Source organism: Eubalaena glacialis, chromosome 9, assembly GCF_028564815.1.
Source record: "Eubalaena glacialis isolate mEubGla1 chromosome 9, mEubGla1.1.hap2.+ XY, whole genome shotgun sequence".
Taxonomy (NCBI): domain Eukaryota; kingdom Metazoa; phylum Chordata; class Mammalia; order Artiodactyla; family Balaenidae; genus Eubalaena; species Eubalaena glacialis.
The window spans coordinates 54,799,619-54,825,773 of NC_083724.1; the positions used below are offsets into that span (position 1 = coordinate 54,799,619).

General features: G+C 38.1%; 1 protein-coding gene across 1 annotated transcript in view; it reads right to left on the reverse strand.

The window, feature by feature from the left end:
• Positions 1 to 26,155, reverse strand: part of LOC133098422 (histone-arginine methyltransferase CARM1-like) — a 254,019-nt gene that overhangs the window by 130,490 nt on the left and 97,374 nt on the right. The window contains exon 2 of the mRNA XM_061201230.1: positions 23,176 to 23,301. Within this exon, the coding sequence (XP_061057213.1) occupies positions 23,176 to 23,301 (126 nt within the window). The remainder of the gene's footprint in view (positions 1 to 23,175; positions 23,302 to 26,155) is intronic.

A 26,155-nucleotide genomic window follows, 5' to 3' on the forward strand; every position in this document is an offset into this window, starting at 1 on the left:
TTCACCTGTCATTGGACGCTTAGGTTACTTCCATGTCCTGCCTATTGTAAACAGAGCTGCAATGAACATTGTGGTACATAACTATTTTTGAATTATGCTTTTCTCAGGGCATATGCTCAGTAGTGGGATTGCTGGGTTGTATGGTAGTTCTATTTTCAGTTTTTTGAGGAACCTCCATACTGTTCTCCATAGTGGCTGTATCAATTTACATTCCCACCAACAGTGCAAGAGAGATCCCTTTTCTCCATACCCTCTCCAGCATTTATTGTTTATAGATTTTTGATGATGGCCATTCTTGCTGGTGTGAGGTGGTATCTCACTGTAGTTTTGATTTGCATTTCTCTAATGATTAGTGATGTTGAGCATCCTTTCATCTGTTTGCTGGCAATCCATATACCTTCTTTGGAGAAATGTCTAGTTAGGTCTTCTGCCCATTTTTGGATTGGGTTGTTTGTTTTTTTGGTATTGAGCTGCATGAGCTGCTTGTATATTTTGGAGATTAATCCTTTGTCAGTTGCTTCGTTTGCAAATATTTTCTCCCATGCTGAGGGCTGGCTTTTCGTCTTGTTTATGGTTTCCTCTGCTGTGTAAAAGTTTTACGTTTCATTAGGTCCCCTTTGTTTATTTTTGTTTTTATATCCATTTCTCTAGAAGGTGGGTTAAAAAGGATCTTGCTGTAATTTATGTCATAGAGTCTTCTGCCTATGTTTTCCTCTAAGAGTATTATAGTATCTGGCTTTACATTTAGGTCATTAATCCATTTTGAGTTTGTTTTTGTGTATGGTGTTAGGGAGTGTTCTAATTTCACTCTTTTACATGTAGCTGTCCAGTTTTCCCAGTACCACTTACTGAAGAGGCTGTCTTTTCTCCATTGTATATTCTAGCCTCCTTTATCAAAAATAAGGTGACCATATGTGCGTGGGCTTGTCTCTGGGCTTTCTATCCTGTTCCATTGATCTATATTTCTGTTTTTGTGCCAGTACCATACTGTCTTGATTACTGTAGCTTTGTAGTAGAGTCTGAAGTCAGGGAGACTGATTCCTCCAGCTCCATTTTTCTTTCTCGAGATTGCTTTGGGTATTTGGGGTCTTTTGTGTTTCCACACATATTGTGAAATTTTTTGTTCTAGTTCTCTGAAAAATGCCATTGGTAGTTTGATAAGGATTGCATTGATTCTGTAGATTGCTTTGGGTAGTATAGACATTTTCACAATGTTGATTCTTCCAATCCAAGAACATGGTATATCTCTCCATCTGTTTGTATCATCTTTAATTTCTTTCATTAATGTCTTAATAGTTTTCTGCCCACAGGTCTTTTGTCTCCTTAGGTAGGTTTATTCCTAGGTATTTTATTCTTTGTGTTGCAATGGTAAATGGAGTGTTTCCTTAATTTCTCTTCCAGATTTTTCATCATTAGTGTATAGGAATGCAAGAGATTTCTGTGCATTAATTTTGTATCCTGCTACTTTACCAAATTCATGGATTAGCTCTAGTAGTTTTCTGGTAGCATCTTTAGGATTCTCTATGTATAGTATCATGTCACCTGCAAACAGTGACAGCTTTACTTCTTCTTTTCCGATTTGGATTCCTTTTATTTCTTTTTTTTCTCTGATTGCTGTGGCTAAAACTTCCAAAACTATGTTGAATAATAGTGGTGAGAGTGGGCAACCTTGTCTTGTTCCTGATCTTAGTGGACATGGTTTCAGTTTTTCACCATTGCGAACGATGTTGGCTGTGGGTTTGTCATATAAGGCCTTTATTATGTTGAGGTAGTTCCCTCCATGCCTACTTTCTGGAGGGTTTTTATCATAAATGGGTGTTGAATTTTGTCAAAAGCTTTTTCTGCATCTATTGAGATGATCATATGGTTTTTCTCCTTCAATTTGTTAATATGGTGTATCACATTGATTGATTTGCGTATATTGAAGAATCCTTGCATTCCTGGGAGAAACTCCACTTGATCATGGTGTATGATCCTTTTAATGTGCTGTTGGATTCTGTTTGCTAGGATTTGCTGAGTATTTTTGCATCTATGTTCATCAATGATACTGGCCTGTAGTTTTCTTTTTTTGTGGCATCTTTGTCTGGTTTTGGTATCAGGGCGATGGCGGCCTCATAGAATGAGTTTGGGAGTGTTCCTCCCTCTGCTATATTTTGGAAGAGTTTGAGAAGGATAGGTGTTAGCTCTTCTCTAAATGTTTGACAGAATTCGCCTGTGAAGCCATCTGGTCTTCGGCTTTTGTTTGTTGGAAGATTTTTAATCACAGTTTCAATTTCAGTGCTTGTGATTGGTCTGTTTATATTTTCTATTTCTTCCTGGATCAGTCTCAGAAGGTTGTGCTTTTCTAAGAATTTGTCCATTTCTTCCAGGTTGTCCATTTTATTGGCATAGAGTTGCTTGTAGTAATCTCTCATGATCCTTTGTATTTCTGCAGTGTCAGTTGTTACTTCTTTTTCATTTCTAATTCTATTGATTTGAGTCTTCTTCCTTTTTTTTCTTGATGAGTCTGGCTAATGGTTTATAAATTTTGTTTCTCTTCTCAAAGAACCAGCTTTTAGTTTTATTGATCTTTGCTATAGTTTCCTTCATTTCTCTTTCATTTATTTCTGATCTGACCTTTATGATTTTTTTCCTTCTGCTAACTTTGGGGGGTTTTTTGTTCTTCTTTCTCTAATTGCTTTAGGTGTAAGGTTAGGTTGTTTATTTGAGATGTTTCTTGAGGTAGGATTGTATTGCTATAAACTTCCCTCTTGGAACTGCTTTTGCTGCATCCCATAGGTTTTGGGTTGTTGTGTTTTCATTGTCATTTGTTTCTAGGAATTTTTTGATTTCCTCTTTGATTTCTTCAATGATCTCTTGGTTATTTAGTAGCATATTGTTTAGCCTCCATGTGTTTGTATTTTTTACAGATGTTTTTCCTGTAATTGATATCTAGTCTTATAGTGCTGTGGTCAGAAAGGATACTTGATACGATTTCAATTTTCTTCAACTTACCAAGGCTTGATTTGTGACCCAAGATATGATCTATCCTGGAGAATCTTCCATGAGCACTTGAAAAGAAAGTGTAATCTGCTGTTTTTGGATGGAATGTCCTATAGATATCAATTAAGTCCATCTTGTTTAATGTATCATTTAAAGCTTGTGTTTCCTTATTTATTTTCATTTTGGATGATCTGTCCATTGGTGAAAGTGGGGTGTTAAAGTCCCCTACTGTGATTGTTTTACTGTCGATTTCCCCTTTTATGGCTGTTAGCCATTTGCCTTATGTATTGAGGTGCTCCTATGTTGGGTGCATAAATATTTACAATTGTTATATCTTCTTGGATTGATCCCTTGATCATTATGTAGTGTGCTTCTCTGCCTCTTGTAATAGTCTTTATTTTAAAGTCTATTTTGTCTGATATGAGAATTGCTACTCCCACTTTCTTCTGATTTCCATTTGCATGGAATATCTTTTTCCATCCCCTCACTTTCAGTCTGTATGTGTCCCTAGGTCTGAAGTGGGTCTTTTGTAGACAGCATATATACAGGTCTTGTTTTTGTATCCATTCAGCCAGGCTATGTCTTTTGGTTGGAGCATTTCATCCATTTACATTTAAGGTAATCATCGATAGGTATGTTCCTATTACCATTTTCTTAATTGTTTTGGGCTTGTTATTGTAAGTCTTTCCCTTCTCTTGTCTTTCCTGACTAAAGAAGTTCCTTTAGCATTTGTTGTAGAGCTGGTTTGATGGTGCTGAATTCTCTTAGCTTCTGCTTGTCTGTGAAGGTTTTAATTTCTCTTTTGAATCTGAATGAGATCCTTGCTGGGTAGAGTAATCTTGGTTGTAGGTTTTTCCCTTTCATCACTTTAAATATGTCCTGCCACTCCCTCCTGGCTTGCAGAGTTTCTGCTGCAAGGTCAGCTGTTAACCTTATGGGGATTCCCATGTATGTTACTTGTTGCTTTTCCCTGGCTGCTTTTAATATTTGTTCTTTGTAGTTAATTTTTGATAGTTTGATTAATATGTGTCTTGGCGTGTTTCTCCTTGGATTTATCCTGTATGGGACTCTCTGCACTTCCTGGACTTGATTGACTATTTCCTTACCCATATTAGGGAAGCTTTCAACCATAATCTCTTCAAATATTTTCTCAGTCCCTTTCTTTTTCTCTTCTTCTTCTGGGACCCCTATAATTCGAATGTTGGTGCGTTTTATGTTGTCCCAGAGGTCTCTGAGATTGTCCTCAATTCTTTTCATTCTTTTTTCTTTATTCTGGTCTGCAGTAGTTATTTCCACTATTTTATCTTCCAGGTCACTTATCCGTTCTTCTGCCTCAGTTATTCTGCTATTGATTCCTTCTAGAGAATTTTTAATTTCATTTATTGTGTTGTTCATCATTGCTTGTTTGCTCTTTAGTTCTTCTAGGTCCTTGTTAAACATTTCTTGTATTTTCTCCATTCTATTTCTAAGATTTTGGATCATCTTTACTATCATTACTCTGAATTATTTTTCAGGTAGACTGCCTATTTCCCCTTCATTTGTTTGGTCTGGTGGGTTTTTACCTTTCTCCTTCAACTGTTGTGTATTTCTCTGTCTTCTCATTTTGCTTAACTTACTGTGTTTGGGGTCTCCATTTTGCAGGCTGCAGGTCCGTAGTTCCTGTTGTTTTTGGTGTCTGCTCCCAGTGGGTAAGGTTGTTCAGTGGCTTGTGTAGGCTTCCTGGTGGAGAGGACTGGTGCCTGTGTTCTGGTGGATGAGGCTGGATCTTGTCTCTCTGGTGGGCAGGTCCACGTCTGGTGGTGTGTTTTGGGGTGTCTGTGGCCTTATTATGATTTTAGGTAGCCTCTCTGCTAATGGGTGGGTTTGTGTTCCTGTCTTGCTAGTTGTTTGGCATAGGGTGCCCAGCACTGTAGCTTGCTGGTCATTGAGTGAAGCTGGGTCTTAGTGTTGAGATGGAGAACTCTGGGAGAGCTTTTGCTGTTTGATAGTAGGTGGGGCCAGGAGGTCTCTGGTGGACCCATGTCCTGAACTCGACTCTCCCACCTTAGAGGCTCAGGCCTGACATCCAGCCAGAGCACCAAGACCGTGTCAGCCACATGGCTCAGAAGAAAAGGGAGAGGAAGGAAGGGAGGGAGGGAGAGAAGAAGGGAGGGAGAGAGGGAGGGAGGAAGGAAGGGTAAATACATAAAATAATTAAAATAGAAAAACATTACTAAAAATAAAAAAATTAAAAAGTAATAAAAAAAAGAGTGAAAGAAAGAAGAGAGCAACCAAACCAAAAAACAAATCCACCAATGACAAAAGCGTTAAAAACTAAACTAAAAAAAAAAGATCAAACAAAAAAACCAGACAGTCACAACCCTAGGACAAATGGCAAAAGCAAAGCTATACAGACAAAATCACACAAGGAAGCATACACATACACACTCACAAAAAGAGAAAAAGGAAAAAAAAAAAAAATATATATATATAATAAGAAAAGGAAGAGAGCAACCAAATCAATAAACAAATCTACTAATGACAGTAATCTCTAAATACTAAACTAAGATAAACATAAAACCGGAAACAAATTAGATGCAGAAAGCAAACCCCAAGTCTACAGTTGCTGCCGAAGTCCATGGCTTCAATTTTGGGATGATTTGTTGTCTATTCAGGTATTCCAGAGATGCAGGGTACATCAAGTTGATTGTGGAGATTTAATCCGCTGCTCTTGAGGCTGCTGGGAGAAATTTCCCTTTCTCTTCTTTGTTCGCACAGCTCCTGGGGTTCAGCTTTGGATTTGGACCCGCCTCTGCGTGTAGGTCGCCTGAGGGCGTCTGTTCTTCGCCCAGACAGGACGGGGTTAAAGGAACAGCTGATTAGGGGGCTCTGGCTCACTCAGGCCGGGGGGAGGGAGGGGTACGGAATGTGGGGCGAGCCTGCGGCAGCAGAGGCCGGCGTGACATTGCACCAGTCTGAGGCACGCCGTGTGTTCTTCCGGGGACGTTGTCCCTGGGTCACGGTACCCTGGCAGTGGCGGGCTGCACAGGCTCCCGGGAGGGGAGGTGTGGATAGTGACCTGTGCTTGCACACAGCCCTCTTGGTGGTTGCAGCAGCAGCCTTAGCGTTTCATGCCTGTCTCTGGGGTCCGTGCTGATAGCCGCGGCTCGCGCCTGTCTCTGGAGCTCGTTTAGGCGGTGCTCTGAATCCCCTCTCCTCGTGCACCCCAAAACAATGGTCTCTTGCCTCTTAGGCAGGTCCAGACTTTTTCCCGGACTCCCTCCAGGCTAGCTTTGGCGCACTAGCCCCCTTCAGGCTGTGTTCACGCAGCCAACCCCAGTCCTCTCCCTGGGATCTGACCTCTGAAGCCCGAGCCTCAGCTCCCAGCCCCCACCCCGCCCTGGCAGGTGAGTAGACAAGCCTCTCGGGCTGGAGAGTGCTGGTCGGCACTGATCCTCTGTGCTGGAATCTCTCGGCTTTGCCCTCTGCACCCCTGTTGCTGTGCTCTCCTCTGTGGCTCTGAAGCTTCCCCCCGTCTCCACCAGTGAAGGGTCTTCCTAGTGTGTGAAACTTTTCCTCCTTCACAGCTCCCTCCCAGAGGTGCATGTCCTGTCCCTATTCTTTTGTCTCTATGTTTTCTTTTTTCTTTTGCCCTACCCAGGTATGTGGGGAGTTTCTTGCCTTTTGGGAAGTCTGAGGTCTTCTGCCAGTGTTCAGTAGTTGTTCTGTAGGAGTTGTTCCACATGTTGATGTATTTCTGATGTATCTGTGGGGAGGAGGGTGATCTCCACGTCTTACTTCTCTGCCATCTTGAAGGCGCCCCCCCCAACCAATCATATTTTTATAGACTTATTCGCATATGATTTTTACTTTGATTATAAAGATTTTCAAAAGTACATAAAATACATAGATTAATATAAAGATTTCTATCATCAAGATTCAAAACGTACTAAGATTTTGTAAATCTTAATTCATTTCTACAGTCATGTATTTTTTGTTTTCTTAGCTGCACATTTTAAAGCAAAACCCAGACATAATGTCATTTCATCCATAAATATATCAGTAGTATGCAGATATTTTTGTGCACATGTTCGGCAGGAAACAGGCCAGTGAATATGTAATAAATACTGAGAGCAGAGAGGCATGGAGCACCCATGCTCCAGCTGAGTTTAAGTGAACTATGAGTTTTCCACATAAGAGAAAAAAATTGAAAAATAGCTCCTAGAAACTTGGAGTCTTTAGTTTTTGTTTTCTTGAGTCACTATCTGAAGCATAATCTCACATATACTCAATAGAATATCAACTTTAATATAGCAAAGTGGCATAAACAACTATAACGTACAACAAATCCAGTTATAGTTGGTCATTCCAACTTTCCTCTCTATATAATTAATAAATAAGTAGACCAAGTATCATTAAAGATAAATTGACTTGACTTGACTGATATTTAGAGAACAGTCCACCCAGTAATAACAAAACACTTATTATTTTCAAGTGCACGTGGAAAATTCACCAAGGTGGACAATACTGTAGACCTGAAAACAAACTCCAACAAATATGAAACTACTGATATCATATAAACCATGTTCTCAGACCACAAAAGAATCCAAGTAGAATATAGAAAGCTATTGGGAAAATGTCCAAATGTTTGGGAATTAAACAATATACTTTCAAATAATCCATAGATCAAAAAAGAAACCCATAGGCCAAAAAACAAGTAACAATACAAATTATTTTGAACTGTATGGCAAGGAAAACAGAACATACCAAAATTTATTGAATGCAGCTAGGACAATGTGTAGAAAGAAATGTAGAGCATTAAGTGTGTATATTGAAAAAAAAGAATGGAATGAAATAAATGATCTAGGCATCTACCTTAAGAAGTTAGAGAGAGAAGAGTAACCAGAGAATCAAAGTAATCAGAGGAAGAAAATAATAAAGAGCAGGAATCAATAAGATAGAAAATGGACTTTTAAATAGAGAAAATGAATGAAACAAACAGCTGTTTCATGAAAAGTATCAATAAAGTTGATAAACCTCTAGCTAGACTAATCGAGGAAAAAAACCTATTTCCAATATAAGAAATGAGAGAAAGGACATCATTACAGATGATACCGAGATAAAGGAATATTATGAACAACTTAATGGCAACCAATTTGACAACCTGGATGAAATGAACAAATTCCATAAAAGACATAAGCTATGACAGCTCACTCAATAAACAGTAGATACATTAAATAGACCTATATATATATATTAAATAAATTAACTTTGTAGTTAACAATCTTCTCCCAAAGACAACTCAAGGTCCATTTGGCTTCAGTTGTTAATTCTAACAAACATTTGAGGAAGAAGCAATGCCAAATTCTACACAAAGAGTTTATAGATTAGGGAACCTGCCCCAATTTTATAAGACCAGTATTACTCTGATACACATATCAAACAAAAAAATAAAGAAAACAATACCTAAGGAACATAGACACAAAAATTATTTATAAAATTCTAGCAAATCTAGTTTAGCAATATATAGAAAGGATCATACATCACAACAATGATGTTTAACTCAGAAATTCAAGATCGTTTTAACATTCAAAAATCAATAAATTTAATTCATGATATTAATAGGCTAAACATAAAAATGATGCAGTCATCATAGATTCAGAAACAGCATTTCACAAAAGACAATTCAAGATAGAAACTATTAGCAAATTAGGAGTAGAATGGACTTTCTTCAACCTGATAAAAGACATCTACAAAAAAGAACTACAGCTAATGGTGAAAAGTGAATGCTTCCCCTGAGATCATGAACAAGGTAAGGATTTCCATTCTAATTTCTTCTAGGCAACACTGTACTAGAGGTCCTAGCTGGTGCAATAAGCACGAAAAAGAAGATTAAAAAAAAAAATACAGATAGGAAAGCAAGAAGTAAAACTGTCTCTAATCAAAGAAGATATAATCATTTATGTAGAAAATCCTAGTAATCTATACAAGAAACCTACAAGAACTAAGTGACTTAGTCTGTCTTACTTATCAAGCTCATCTATTGCATTCTTAAAATCAGTGTATCTTTCAGTTTTAGAATTTCCATTTGATTCTCTTTTAAGACATCTAACTCTTTAGTAATATTATTTATCTGGTAGTTTATTTTCTCAAACATATTAATGTACAGATATTTAAAATCTATAATAACCCTAATATCTGAATCACCTGTGGGTTTGTTTAATTGTCTTTTTTAAAAATAAATTTATTTATTGTTTATTTAAAAAAAAAAAAGAACTAAGTGACTTAGCAAGATTGCAGAATCTTGCTTACATATAAAAAAAAAAAAAAAGTCAACTGTCTTTCCAAAGCAATGGATAATAAATGTACACTAAATTTGGGCTGCTTGATGAGGAACAGGACATTTGCGTGATTTCAAAGTGCCTTCACACAGGTTGCTTATTAGTTACATCTAACAGGGAAAGCATAATAACTTTATAGTGGAGAAACTGAAAAACATCTTGACCTGGTGATCAAAATTTCTATTATCAACACGGGGTAGATAGATCTCAATGCTCCCTGATGTGAAATCCTGAGAAGGACACAAGAGCAGTTAGGTAGTTTTCTGACTAGGGATGCATAACCTGAATCTTTCCATGAGGAAACATAAGAAAAACTCAAATTGGGGAATATTCTATAAAATAACTGGTCTCTATTCTCCAAATAACACGTCATAAAAGAAAAGGTTGAGGAACTGTTCCAAATTAAGGCAGTCTAAAGAGACAAGACAACTAAATGCAATACACGATCCTAGACCAGATGCAGAACTAGAGAGGGTAAAAAGATGCAAAAACATTATTGGGACAATTTTTGAAAGTGGGTTATGGACGGTAGATTAAATATAAATATTGAATAGATGTTAAATTCCTGAATTTGGTAATTCTACTGCAGTCACGTAAGAGAATATTCTTATTTGTAGGCTATACCTCGTGAAACACTAAAGAGTAAAGAAGTATGACATATGCAAATTACTCTCCAATGGTTCAGGAGTATAATATATGTTTATATATATGTACAGACATATACAGAGATGGATATAATGTGAAAAAATGTTGTAAATTAATGAACCTATTCAAAGGGTATTCTGAAGTTCTCTGTTATGTTTATGCAACTTCTCTGTAAGTTGGAAATTTTTTCAAAACAAACAAGGATAAAGGAACTTCTCCAAGATTCATAATTCCCAGAATAAGGTTCACCTGTGTCTTTATTTCTTTTTTCTCACTTAGTGGAATGTTGATAAAAGTGGGCTTTTCCATGTTTCTATTATTATCCCAATTAATGACATGAGCTTTCTAGATTAAACGTCAACCCATGAAGAGTGCAGGGGCAGATGGGAAGCTGCTGAAAGAACAGAGCCTTACATTTTCTCTTTGTCACTTGAGCAACTTCCTTCATATCTATGAGCCTTAATGTCTTTGTGTGAAAATGGGAATAAGTAATAATAATATACCAACTTCACAGGGATGATGTGAGAATTACAATAAGAAAAAGTATAAATACATAGCTTTAAAAAGTATATTAAAAAGTACATACATAATGTTCAGGCAATGCTGGGCCTCTGCTTCATGCCCTCAGATACTTTCAATCTCCCTTAAAATCCTCACCATGACCTCCAATGTCTCACCTGATCTGGCCTCTCGTTCTCTGATCTCACCACTCTGCTTCTCCCATTTCATCTAGTCCCTCTGTTCTTAGTGCCATTCTGCAAGCATTCTCTGCCTCAAGGTCTTTGCAGTTCTGTTCGCCTGTCTCGACCACCCTTAGCCCAGACACACACAAGGCTCCTCCCCTCCTCCACTGCAGCTCTCTACTCAAATGACAGATGTCTTATCAGTGAAGCTTTCCCCCTAAAATTACTGACAAAACAGTAAACACACTTAATTCCTATTCTCTGCCTCTTTCCCTGATTTATTTTTCTTTTCAGGGCTTATCACACACAACCCACTATATATGTCCATTTACTAATTGTCTGTGTCCTCTTAAAATGTCAGCTATATGATTGTAAGGACTTTTATTTATTCAGCACTGTATATTTAGCACATAAATAAGTGCTTGGCACATAACACTCTCAATATTTGTGGAATGAATGAATGAAAAGGAAGTAAATCTTGCACATATCTAGTACATGCATAGTCAATGCTTCACAGAAATTATCTTAAGTCCATTTAATTAAAATGTTTTTTTCTCTGTTGACATCTGTCATTATTAAATATCCCCACTGCTTCTAAATGAATTTAAATGCACTGGATTTCACCGTAGTCTTTGAGATCACTGGCGATTATTTAATAGGTAACCAAATCAGGCTTGCAGATCACTGAGTCACAATTTTGAAGAAGGAAAGGAGGGAAAGAAGAAATATTCCTCACACAGACATCTGAATATTTGCTCATTTCTTTCTTAGTGGTTCCACCTAATTATCAAGACAGGGCAACTCCCCAGTAAAGTTGGATTTTCTTTCTTACCCAAGTTACAGATAATTGGCAGCTGTTCACTCACTTCTAAATATAAAATAGCACCCTCGCATTTCAAATGCCACATCCTCTTACTCCAGAAAAGCAGAGCACATCTCAAAAATTCAGCGATCGTGTCTGATGGGCAGTGACACCAATAGACGGTCTTCTGTCAACACCCAGGCTGACAAATGACAATATCCCACTGCCACATGGGACCCTCCGAGTCACAGCCAGCTTGTTCCTCACTTGCCACTACCTTCCTGCAGCTGTGGCTTCCAGCCTGCATCACGACCTGCCCTGACAGATCCAGAATGAGGGGTCAGCTGCTTGGCTTGTTCTGTTTCCAGGGCCAGAAAAATCAGACAGGCAGCCAACTCCCCAGGGACTTTCACTGAGTTTGAAAACTACTATTCAATTAAACCATGGACGACCACCAATTTGCAAACATCTGCATTTGCAATCCTTTTGGTGCTGGGATTCACTTTCAGCAGAGATCAAGAGACACATGAACTCCAGAATAGGAAGATGTCATGAGGCATCCTTGGCAAAATCCTCAAGTCAGAAACTCCTGTTATCAATTATTTTTCCTTCTTACAGAGGAATGAGACTAATAAATTATAGCCAGTGCTCTAAAGCATGGTGAGCCCAGGTCTTGGTGCTCATTCCTAAAGTACAGATTACACACTGAACCAACTAAGAATTCATGATACCAGAATTAGTCCTATCCAAAGGGCTTCTTATTTAGAAACTTTCTTCCTTGCTTTTTTGATTGGTATAAATGGATTAAGAAGTATCTTAGTATTCTAAATTACTGAACCCAAAGTCTCTGTCTCAAGAAATGTAATGGAAAGGGCTAGTATACTCTCTCTACTTGTCACCTAAGTCAACAGAATGATGACAGGGACCTTGGTGTAGGATCAGGGCCCCCAGTACTGAGTCATGCTGGTTCTGGGCCTTATGACTATCCAAGCTATTTAAGATTATATCCTTCAGGTAGAGGGACAGAAGTAGTGTGGTAGTACATGGCAACTGCTTGGCCATTGGATGCGATAGAGAATAAAATAAATCCCTAGTTCTTTACACTTTGTCTATTGAAATCTCAAAATTTCCATTTCACTGCAATTTAAAGATTCAAAGATAAGTTTCAACCAGAAAATGAAGGCAGCCTCAACTTTGAGAGTCCCTAAAACATGAAGTTCCCAGGCCTGCTAAGACTTTTGGTACCAACTCTGAACAGTACCATAAGCTTGAAACATGGATATCATAGAAATGTGAATTCTATCTATAGTTTTCCAGTATGGTTTCCTTGAGCATTAAGTGCTCTAAGTGAGAACACATTAAAAGAAAGGTTTTCCATTCAGTCTTCTTGCTGTGCAATTGCACCTTATTCTTTCACTGGTTTATTTCTTTCTTAAAACTAAATGTGTCATTACAGAAGGATGCACTGTGGTGTTGGAGTAGGTAACTCTAGATTTAAATCCTTAGTCAGTTAATTATCAGTCATATTACCTTAAGAAAGTGACCGATTTTCTCTGAATCTCAGTTTCCTCATCAGTAATATGACCGATTAAATCCTTCCTCAAGTGGACGGTATATTAGATGAGACAATAGGTTTAACATTTATAGTATAAAAAGTCAAAACAACATTTTGCTCTTAACTTGGTTATGCTGATCACATAGCCCAGAAAAAAATTTCCATTTATTAAAGCCTTGAATTACTGAAATCCATAAACTACCAAAAAATTATAAAACATTCACATGCTGAGATAAGCCACATCCTGATTTTCATTACCAAAGATAGGAATTTCTTGTTTTATTAAAACTGACTCAACCATAGCCCAATCAGAACTGCAGCCTGTCAAACAATTATACACCAGTAAAATGAACAACTGCAAGAAATTCCTAGAAACGTACAATCTGCCAAGGCTGAATCAGGAAGAAATAGAAAATATGAACAGACTGATGACCAGTAATGAAACTGAATCAGTAATTTAAAAACTCCCAACAAACAAAAGTCCAGGACCAAACAGCTTCACAGGTATGCTCTACAGAACATTTAAAGAAGACTTAAGACTTATCCTTCTCTACTAAACTCAAAAAATTAAAGAGGAATAAATGCTTCTGAACTCATTCTATGAGGCCAGTATCACCATGATACCGAAACCAGACAAAGACACCACAAACAAGAAAATTATAAGCCAATATCACTGATGAACACAGATGCAAAATCCTTGACAAAATATTAGCAAACCAAATTCAATAATACATTAAAAGGATCACACACTACAGTCAAGTGGAATTTATCCCAGGGATTCAAGGATGGTTCAATATCTGCAATTCAATCAACATGCTACACCACATTAACGAATTGAAAAATAAAAATCATACAGTCATCTCAATAGATACAGAAAAAGCTTTTAACAAAATTCAACTTCCATTTATGATAAAAACTCTCAACAAAGTGGATACAAAGGGAAAATACCTCAAAGTAATAAAGGTCATATGTGACAAACCCACAGCCAACATCATACTCAGTGGTGAAAAGCTGAAAGCATTTTCTCTAAAATCAGGAACAAGACAAGGATGCCCACTCTCTCCACTTATATTCAACATAGTACTGGAAATCCTAGCCATCACAATCAGATAAGAGAAAGAAAAGGAATATGAATTGCAAAAGAAAAGGTAAAACTATCATTGTTCATAGAAGACATGATACTACATAGTGAAAATCCTGAAGATGCCACCAAAAAACTATTACAACTAATGAATGCATTCAGTAAAGTTGCAAGATACAAAATTAATATACAGAAATCTGCTGCATGTCTATACTCTAATAACAAACTATCAGAAAGAGAAATTAAAAATACAATCCCATTTACAATTGCATTAAATAATAAAATACCTAGGAATAAATCTAACCAAAGAGGTTAAAGACTTGTACTCTCAAAACTATAAGACGTTGATGAAAGAAACTGAAGATGACACAAGCAAATGGAAAGATATACCATGCTCATGGCTTGGAAGAATTAATATTGTTAAAATGACCAAAGGCAATCCACAGATTCAGAGTAATCCCTCTCAAAATACCAGTGGCATTTTTCACAGAACTAAAACAAATTATTTTTAAATTTGTATGGAAACATAAAAGACCCTGAATAGCCAAAGCAATCTTGAGAAAGAAGAACTATACTACAGAGTTATAGTGATCAAAGCTACAGTGGCACAAAAACAAACACATAGTCAATGGAATAGAGAGCCCAGAAATGAACCCACGTTTATATGATCAAATATTATATGACAGAGGAGGCAAGAATATACAATGGGGAAAGACAGCCTCTTCCATAAATGGTGTTGGGAAAACTGAACAGCTAAATGCAAAAGGATAAAACTGGACTACTTTCTTACACCATATACAAAAATAAATTCAAAATGGATTAAAGGCTTAAATGTAAGATCTGAAACCATAAAAGCCCCAGTAGAAAACACAAGCACTACTCTCTTTGACAGCTTAGCAATATATATATATATATTTTTTTTTGATGTGTTTCTTTAGGCAAGAGAAACAAGAGCAAAAAAAACCAAATGGGACTATATCAAAATAAAAAGCTTTTGCCCAGCAAAGGAGACTATCAACAAAACAAAAGGCAGCCTACTAAATGGGAGAAGATATTTGCAAATGATATATATGATAAGGGGCTAATATCCAAACTATACAAAGATCTCATACAACTTAACATCAAAAAACAAACAAACAACCTGTAAAAATGGACAGAGGATCTGAATAGACATTTTTCCAAAAAAGACATACAGATGGCCAACAGACACATGACAAGATGCTCAACATCACTAATCATTAGGGAAATGTAACTCAAAACCACAATGAAATATCATCTCACACTTGTCAGGATAGCTATCGTCAAAAAGAAATAAATAACAAGTATTGGCGAGGATGTGGAGAAAAGGGAACCCATGTGCACTGTTGGTGGAATTGTAAGTTGTTATAGCCGTTGTGGAAAATAGTGTGGAGTTTCCTCAAAAAATTAAAAATAGAACTGCCATCTGATTCAGCAATTTTACTTCTGTGTATTTACTCCAAGAAAACAAAAACACTAATTCAAAAAGATACACGCACACCAATGTTTACTGCAGCATTATCTACAGTAGCCAAGAAATGGAAGCAGCTAAGTGTGCATTGATACATGAAATGGATAAAGAAGATGCAGTATATATATATATACACTGGAATATTACTCAGCCATAAAAAAAGAAATCTTGCAATTGTGACAACATGGATGGATTTAGAGGGTATTAGCTAAGTGAAATAAGTCAGATGGAGAAAGACAAATACCATAATGATCTCACTTATATGTGGAATCTAAAAAACAAAACAAATGAATAGACAAAACAAAATGAAAACAGACTTGCAGATACAGAGAACAAATGAATGGTTGTCAGATGGGAGGCAGGTGGGAGGTGCGGTGAAACAGGGGAAGGGGATTAAGAGATATAACCTCCAGTTATAGAGTCACAGGTGTAGAAAACAAACTTATGGTTACCGGGTTGGGGGGGAGGGGGGAAGGACAAATTGGGAGATTGGGATTGACAGATACACACTACTACATATAAAATAGATAACTAATAAGGACCTACACAGGGAACTCTTCTCAATACTCTGTAATGACCTATATGGGAAAAGAATCTAAAGAATAGATATATGTATATGTACAACTGATTCACTTTGCTATACAGCAGAAAGTAACATTTTAAATCAACTATACTCCAATAAAAATTTTTTAAAAAGAAAAAGAAAAAAAGAAAAATGCCACAGGGATATAATGTACAGCATAAGGAATATAGCCAATAATACTGTAGTAACTTTTTTTTTTCTGGCCACGCCTCATGGCTTGCAGGATCTTAGTTCCCTGACCAGGGATTGAACCCGGGCCAAGGCAGTGGAAGTGCTGAGTCCTAACCACTGGACTGCCAAGGAATTCCCAACAATGTTGTAGTAACTTTGTATGGTGACAGAGGGTTACTAGACTTATCGTGGTAATCATTTCATAATGTATGCAAACGTCAAATCACTGTGTAGTATACCTGAAACTAACATAATATTGTATGTCAACTATATTTCAATAAAAATAAACAAATGCACATACTATAAAGTCAAATGGGAAAAAAAAAAATTCCCCCATGCTCTTTTACAGTCAAGCTCACCCTAACTCCCAGCCCCAGACAATCACTGATCAACTTTCTGCAACTGTAGATTAACTATGCCTGTTCTAGAATTTTATATAAATGGAATTATACGATATGTACTCTTACGTACCTGGTTTATATCACTCGATTTAAAATTTTTGAGATTGATCCATGTAGTTGCGTTCACCAGTCATTAATTTCTTTTTATTAATAATAGGCTTCCATTGTATAGATATGGCATAGTTTGTCCATTCACATGCTAATGAACAGCTATCTGGGTTGTTTCCAGATTTTGGCTATGGTAATAAAGCTGCTGTAAAAATTCCTGTACAGGTCTTTTGGCATACATAATGTTTTTCCTTCTCTTGGGTAAATATCTTGGCATGGATTTGTTGGGTCATAGGATAATGCATATTTAACTTTTTAAGAAAGTCTCGTTTTCCTCTAGGTCTCACCCACAAAGAGAATGGTTGCCAGTAAGTTGTATATATGTAATAGCAACTGCTATGTCATGTTTTAGGATGAGCAGGAGGGGTACCTGCCTGCACCCCTTTGGGACGGGGGTGCAAGGGGGCTACAAATGCTAGAATGAAGGACAGCTTTTCTGTGAAGTAGAAGCCCATATATTAGCAGTGACATTCTTCCCATTTTTTTAGTCTCTTTACAGGTGTCCTCTGGTTTTTCCCTGGAAGTAAAATGCCTGTCGCACTTTCTTCATGGGGATGAAGGAAGGAGGAGAGAGGCTGTAGAGAGCCTGCTGATAGCATCATTAGGTAGAGAGACATTTAGTTAATCCCATCTGGCTCCCCCGTCCTCACTGCTAGCCTCCATATTACTGTCTGATTGAGTCTGGAGCCGCTGGGGTTCTCTTTTATGGCAGCACCCACTCATAGATTCTGGGCTGCTGCTGCTTCTCTCTGATCACCCATCTTCTAGGAATTTGTTGAACTTGCATTTCCTGATGGTCCTTCCTTCATTCTCTTCACTCTTGCTTTGTTATTTTACTGAGGTGTCGGGAGAGAGGAGGAAAATGATTGTCTTTGGTCTGTAGCCCTCACCCAGAAATCAATGGATCTGATTCAGTGCACTAAACTTGTACTAAATTTTGCGACTGAAACTTCCCTAGCCAAGCTCATCAATGACCCTGCTGTTTAATCCAGCGCACACCTTTACGTCTTTTCCTACTCAATCTCTCTGTAACATCTGGATAACCTTGCTCCTGTCTGAAGTGTGCTGTTGACTTCCACAGTACTACTCTCCCTTGGTTTTTTCCTGCCTTTCTGGCTGCTGCTTTCAGTCTCATTTCCACACTTCCTGTTCTCTGCCCATAAATGTCGGTGCTTCCTTAAGGTGTCTCTTTAGGTCTTTGTTTTTTCTCACTCTATATATTCTCCCTAAATCTTGTTGCCCAATGTGCTCTTCTAAACCCCATTCTTGCCGTGTTTAAACAGTCCCTTTCCTGAGAAGCTTTCCTCGACCCTCCAGGCTGAGGTAGGTGCCCTGACTAATGTCCCCACAGCACTTAAGAGACTCGTTCAGAACTTCTCATATTGCTTGCTCGTGAATCTGTTGTCTCCTCCAACCTTAAGATCTCTCAGAGTCCGAGGCTGTGTTTCTCATCCAGAGCAGCTCACCTGGGATATGTATGGTGATCAATACATATTTGCTGGACTGAACTGAGACAACAGATATTTTTAAATGCTTTGTGTTTTATACATGTTATTACTAGGAATCACAGTAAAATTTGCACTTTGAAGAAAAAATTTGCCAGAGAAAGATAAACCTCAAGTTAATCAGAGAAAAACAAATTCTTAATTGTGTAACATAAGTTAATGATGCTGTGCAGAAATTAATGATGCAGTGCAGAAATGAATGACGCACATTTTCATGTGAAAATTATATCCTCTTCATTCCTTGGCACCTCTACAGAGCCAAAACCAATACAGATTTCACCCATCAAAAAAGTCTCATACCCATGTCCACAGCACTATTATTCATGGGGGCCAGAAAGTGGAAGCAACCCAAGTGTCCATTGATGGATGAATGGATAGACAGGGTGTGCTATATGCATAGAATGAAATATTATTCAGCCTTAAAAAGGAAAGAAATTCTGACACATGCGATAACATGGATAAAACATGAGGACATTACGCAAAGTGAAATAAGTCAGTCACAAGAGTACAGGTACTATAGAATTTCATTTCTATAAGGTACCCTAGAGTAGTCAAAGTCATAGAAACAGAAAGTAGAATGGTGGTTGCCAGGGCTGGTGGGGAGGCAGGGAATGGGGAGTTGTTATTTAATGGGTACAGAGTTTCAGTTTTGCAAGATGAAAAGAGTTATGGAGATGGATGGCGAGAGTTGTACGACAATGTGATTGTACTTAACGCCACTGAATTGTACTCTTAAAACGCGTTAAGATGGTACATTTTAAATTATGCATATTTTACCACAATTACAAATAAAATTAAAAAGTCACACACACACAAGGAATTGCAGGCTGTCGTATCTGACCTACAAATACAGCCTTCTCTCTGTATCTGGGAGCCAGTTCTTGTAAAAGCAGGACTTCCTCATATGTATTTTATTATTAAAGATAAAACTCCCCTCAGTACTCCAAAAATGTTTATTAAGTTGTTCTTGTTTGAATTTTAACATGGAGGTCCTACTAAGATGCTCACACAGACTTATCAGAGCTTGCCTGAGAAATGCACCCTACAAGCTCCTTGGGTTCAGGCCTATCTTTCTTGGCTACTGGGGCGAGTCTAACTGTGCTAAGGTAGTAATTGTGTACTCACTGAGTCTGCTTCTAAATTATTTGTTGTTCATTGCTATCTGCATATCTAGCTTTATTTCTGCCTCAAGCCTATTTGAATTACTTCTGTCTATTGGATGCCTAGTCCCCTCTAACAAATGAAAAGTACTGAGAGATTGGTATTCATCCTCATTTGGTGTTGTCTGTCTACAGTTTTGGAGATATCTTAAATGACTAAAGCACCTACTTATCTATAACTTAGGTCTACATTTTACCAAGACTAGGGGCCTATCTCTATTGAACTGCTAAGAGGGTTGCCTGTGGAACATCCTGTACTACTGATATTATTTTTCTTAGCTGTAGAAGAAATTCTAAACTGCCTTGTCCGTGAATGTCTTTCCTGGAAAATATGTGTTTGTGTCTGATTTGATTTGACCTATGAATGAAGTTTTCTGTACTATCGTTCTCTGGAGTTTATAAATGAGAAAATCTCCCTCCTCCTTACAAAGAAAAAGTTCTGGGAAATACTCCTCCATGGGTCTCTCTTTTTTTTTTTTTAATAAATTTGTAGCACTTTTTTTCTTTAATAAATTTGTAGCACTTTTTTTCTTTAATAAATTTGTAGCACTTTTTTTCTTTAATAAATTTGTAGTATTTCTTTTTTTAAAAATAAATTTGTAGCATTTCTTTCTTTCTTTTTTTTTAATAAATTTGTCCATGGGTCTCTAGATGGGACTCAAATATGCCTTACTGGGTAGGCCACGAATGCCAGGCCTTCACCACTCTCCACCTGGGCTCTTTCTCAGGGTGGTGTATGCAGCAAGCAACCTTGAGGTATGAAGTAATATCTTCCTCTGGAACAAAGAGCAAGCCTGGTTACTGCTTGCTATTAAACAGAAGTTCCCCAAGCTCAGTGTTCCTCTCCTGTAATGCATCCCACTGCATGTGCAGGCACCCACCGTATCCTCCGCATCTGTCTGGGGGATTTGGGGCTTAAAGAACTCAGAGAAAATATGCTCACACTTTGGCTACTGCTCTTTTCCTGAGAGTCTAAAATAGTCTTTTATCTCTGCACCAGGAGTCTTATGTCTTCTGTCAGCATTCATGGAAGAGTGGCAACCTAACTTGTTAGTTTACAAATCAGATAAAATCCAATTAATACTGTTAAAATGAAAATTCTCAACAAACTGATCAATCTCAATCACAATCAGACCAAGCACTTTTGTAGAAATTGACAACTTAACTATAAAATGTATATGTAAATGCAAAGGACCAAAAACACCTAGAACAATCTTGATAAAGAAGAACAAACTTAAATGGACTTCAAGTGTTACTTTAAAGGTGATCCAGACAATGTGATACTGGCACAAAGATAATCAAGAGAACAGAATAGAGAGCTCCGAAATAGACCAAGTCTATATACAATCATTTGACTTGCAAAAGTCTTTTCAACCAACAGGGCTAGAATAAACGGATATCCATATAATCTAAAAATAACCTTTGGCTAAATACCTTAAACCAAATAAAAAATGATTAAGATTGACTGTATACCTAAAATATAAAATCTGAAGCTATAAAACTTATGAAAGGAAATAGAAAAGAAAAGGATAAACTGGCCTTCATCAAAATTTAAAACTTCTTCTCAACATAAGACATCATTAGGGAAATAAATAAGCAAGCTACAGACTAGAAGATAACACCCATTAATTACATATGTGATACATATCTGGTATCCTGGATATATAAAGAACAATTCCATAGACAAACAACCAGTTAGTAACAAGCAAATAATTTTAATTCATAATCATGTGAAAAACTGCTTAACATCATTAGGTATCAGGAAAATGTAAATTAAAACCACAATGAGATACAATTACACACCCACCAGAATGAAAAAACAACTTAAAAGACTGAACGACCAAATGCTGGCAAAGATGTGGAGCAATCAGAACTCTCACACATTATTGGTGGGAGTGTAAAATGGTACAACTACTTTGGAAAAAATTCTGGCTATTTCTTATAAAACTAAGCATACACTTATTCTATGCCCCAGCAATTTTACTCCTAGATACTGATCCAACAGAAACGAGAAAATATATATGGTAAAAGAATATTCATCATAGCCAAATGCAAATGGTGATCTTCTACAGCTAAAGATATAAAGAAGGAACCACGACAAGATGGTAGGAGGGATGGGAATGTCGTACAGTCAAGACCCATACCCCCAGGTGGGTGACCCATAAACGGGAAGATAATTACATTGCAGAGGTTCTCCCCAAGGAGTGAGTGGTCTGAGCCCCACAGTGGGCTCCCCAGCCTGGGGGGTCCCACACCAGGAAGATGAGCCCCTAGAACATTTGGCTTTGAAGGTCAGTGGGGCTTACTTTCGGGAGTTCCAAAAAGTTGTGGGAAACAGACTCTGCTCTCAAAGGGTGCGCACAAAATCTCACACACTCTGGCACCCAAGGCAGAAGCAGTAATTTGAAAGGAGCCTGGTTTAGACCCACCCACTGATCTTGGAGAGCCTCCCAGAGAGGCAGGAGGCAAATGGAGCTTACCCTGGGGACACAGACACCGGTAGCAGCCATTTGGGGAGCTCACTGTACCACATGGGCACTGGTGCTGGTAAGCGCCATTCGGGAATCCTCCCTCTAGCTTATTAGTGCTGGGACGTGGCCCTGCCTACCAGCCTTTCAGCCTCAGTACTGGGATGTCTCAGGCCAAGCAACTAGCCAGGTGAACACGGCTCACCCACCAGCAGGCCCGCGGCCTTAAGACCCCCTGAGCCCACAGCTGCCCCTGTCCATCAGAGAGGCCAGGACCCAGGGCTGGCTCCACACACCAGTGCGCTAGCACCAGCCCTGGGACCCCCAGGGCCCTACAGCCAGAGACACTGGGACCCAGCTCTGTCTACCAGTGAGCCGGCAGGAGCCAGCAGTAGGCCCAGGACCTGGTCTTACCCACCATTGGGCGGATACCAGTCCTGGGTTCCCCTGGGCCCCAGCCCCACCTAGCAGCAGGCAGACACCAGCCCCGGGACCACTGAAGCCCTGCAGCCTGCCATACCGGGATTTAGCCTGCCCACCAGCAGGCCAGCACTAGCCTCCAGACTCACAGGGCACTGCAGCCAGCCACCTGGTTCCCCCCAGCAATGAGCCAGCACTAGCTCTGGGGCCCCCTGGGCCTCAGCCTCACCCACCAGCAGGTCAACACCAGCTTTGGGACCCCCCAGATCCTACAGCCAGCATCCTCATGACCCAGCCCCACCCACCAGCAGCCAGAAATCTTTCAGAGTGCCTTTGAGTCTTTTCTTAAAACACTTCTAGTTATACTTTAATTTACCTCCCTATTGCTAGACATCTGTTGCCCAGAGTCTAAAAATGCTCAGCAAGTGATTCAAAGACAAAAACAGGATGAAATCATTGACGCTCAAACTGAAAATCACATTTCGGCAAACAACTTCATCTTCAAGGAGAATCAACAACAGTGGTGAAGATCTGGACAATCCTTGGTGTCCTTTACTGCAGCTTTTGATGAAGGAGAACCAAAGCAGGGTTGGGGGGCGGGGTATTAGAATACAAAAGTTCTCACGGTCTAGGGAAGGCCGACTGCTCTCTAGCCACCACATCAAGTTAAGCACCAGAACCAGTTCTAAATCATTCTATCGATGGATGGCAACTCACATCAGGAAACATGGTGCTGAAAGTCAACCAACCAGGAGATTTGCCTTTGGAAAAGCCAGGGGCTTGGAACAGACACAAAACTTACCAGCATGAGACTCAAACTTCAGCAAAGCACTGTGGTAGCCCAGAGAAATCAAGATGGACTCCTTCCCCACACAGCAACATTCAGTGTCTCCGTTGAGTGAGCATTTGAAGACACAGACACCATCAGCTATAAAAGGTGGGAAAAAAAGGATTAGGAAAATCCATTTTGAGGACTCTAAAAAGCTTCGGCCATTCCTGCATTTCTGTTTTCAAGGCTCCCCATTTCTATCTCCTTAATATAATGCCTCCTGGGACATATGTGAACATGAGGATGAATGTAACCATGGTCAAAAAAATAATTCTTCGCATATGGCTTAACAAAGGGCTCAAAACTGACTCTTGTCTCTTGCCTTTGTGTCTATCGTTCCATTCCCTATAACACTTTATTCCCCAAATCATTTTGTATCTCTGGACACCATCCCAGGAGAGATCAGATAATGGTTTTCTGGGTGATTCTTGAGCACCTACTATGTGTCCAAGATATCACAACAAATCTTCACTGTATGTATCATCACTGCCAGTGTTCCTAGGTGAATACTAGGAAAAGAGTTTAGGTCCAATATGCTAATAAGTGGCAGAACTGGAATTCAAACCCAGGTATTTGACTCCAACGCACGTTCTTCGTACCACAATGTGCAAGCAGGATAAAGAGGGAGAGTCATTCTGCAAGCAGAACCCGTGGTAAGTGGCTATGGTCTCATTAGATTCATCTATAGATAACTGGGAACTAACTCTCAATTCCTCTCTTTACAGGTTAGACAGGGCTTTCACCTTGGGCAGCTGTAGTATGGTAGAAAGAGCAATGAAACTTGCAGTTTTGCTTTCATCTTTGATGTTTACTAACCCTGGAACTTCAATCACCCAATCATTTTGAGCCACATTTCTTCATTATGTAAAATAAAAATACTGATGCTTATTTCACAGGCTTTTTGTGAAGACTGAATAATAAAGGTGAAATAATGTCTAAAATCCTATTAAAACAATAAAGGACTATTATTATTCCTCTCATTATAAAGTAGATCTTAGTTTCTATTCTTAATGTTTTCCTTTCTCCTTTACAAAATTAAATAGAATAATTGTGTTAACTTAAAAACATAATTATATATATATAAAATTCTACTGTTACACATGAGCATGTGCACATTCAAAACAGACACACAGGGTTAAAATGACCAAATATTTTCAAATATTTTCATCCATTATTTCACTCACAAGTGAGTACCTCCTGATGGAAGCATTCACAAATATTTTTCACAAAACATCTTGGCTGGTTAAATAGTGCAGATGTTTTGAAAACATTTTCCTGGCATAAAACATGATTACAGGTTTAGATGTTACAGCCCAGTCAGTGTCTCAAAGGCATAAGCGTCTCCTTGCAGGGAGGTAGCCATGAATGTAGATACAGAAGAAGAGTTTGGGGTCTTTTAAACAATATGTTTTTTTTGAAATCAAAAGAAATATTTTCTTCAAGAAAGCAGGATTCCTAGCATTTACCAATTATTTCCTTTATGGTTTAGAAGTAGAATAAGAGAGAAGGAAGAAGGAATGAGGATTCTAGGCTTCTACAGTCCCTTGTACATACATGACTATTATAGTCTGTGAGCTCTTTGTGGGCAGAGGCAATTTTACTTTATTTTTGGAATCAATATCTTTTTTCCTCTGAATCAAAACCTAGCCCAGTACCTGGTACTTAATACTTGCTGAATCAGTGAAAGCATTTCTCCATGTATTGATTGCATACCACCACAGAACAGGTAAAAGGCTTTATATTTTATCTGGTTCAATTCTCCATAACCAGATAGGCTCATAAATTTTTGTTTTATTATTGTTTGCTTTGTTGTAATTTGATTAGAATATAAATTGAATAGCTCCTTTTCCTACTTTTATAACTTGTAAAATGCCTGTCCATGTATCCTCCTTTCTTCATCCTCTTCTAACCTTCTGTTTAAATATGGGTGGAGAATGTCTTTTTAAGTATGCAACAAAATCCAGAAAGTACTGGTAATTACTCAAAAATTTAAAACCTACATATGGCAAAATTTTTTAAATACTTTAAACCAATTTAAAAAGCAATGATAAACTAGGAAAAATATTTTCAACACACTTAACAAAGACTTAATATCCCCAATATATAATCAGTGCTAAAAAATAAGAAGCAATCAACCTACTGAAAATTTAGTAAGAAGGATTAATAGACAACTGGCAACTAGAAAAATGCTGATAACAAAAAAAAAAAGTGAAAAAATAATGAATCTCAGAAATGATCAAAGAAATATATGATAAAAAAATGAGATCAAGCTTTTTATGTCTTACTGTTAGCTTTTGAAAGTATAAAATGACAGTAACAAATGTTGGAGAGGGTGTGAGAAAACAGTGAATGGCAGTTATTCACAATGTAAATTTCTATGCTCCTGGAATACAGTCTGTCCATATGCTTCAAAATTTAAAACCTATGTACTCTTTGTTAGATATTCTACTCATAATAACATTTTTTCTACAATGTACTTTATCAAGTGTGAATAAATGTATATTCAAGGACATGCATCTTAGAGCTGTTTATTTAGCTATCAGATGTAAAGAGGCCCAGAGCCCATCACTTACATGGCTGCTTAAATCAGGCACCTCCAAGTTAAGGCTGCCGAACAGCATGTGTAATATTACTGCAGCAATTTAACGCTGTGTTTGTCTTTGAAGAAAGCTGTTTTGAAAGATATACATCAAAATGCCATCAGTGGTTTCCTCTGAATGGAGAGATGTGGGAACATTTTTATTTTTCCCCTCATAAAGTTCTGCCTTGTTTGAATTTTCTATGTGACTACTTATTTTTATAATTCAAAAAACCAAGAAAGCTATTTTCATCTGGTAAAAAGCAATCAAACAAAAGACACACTACCACTGCTAATGTAGTTAGCATGTTAACTACTAGTGTAACTGCCACATTCTCATTCTTGGTGGGTATCACCATTCCTTTCATTTGTTCA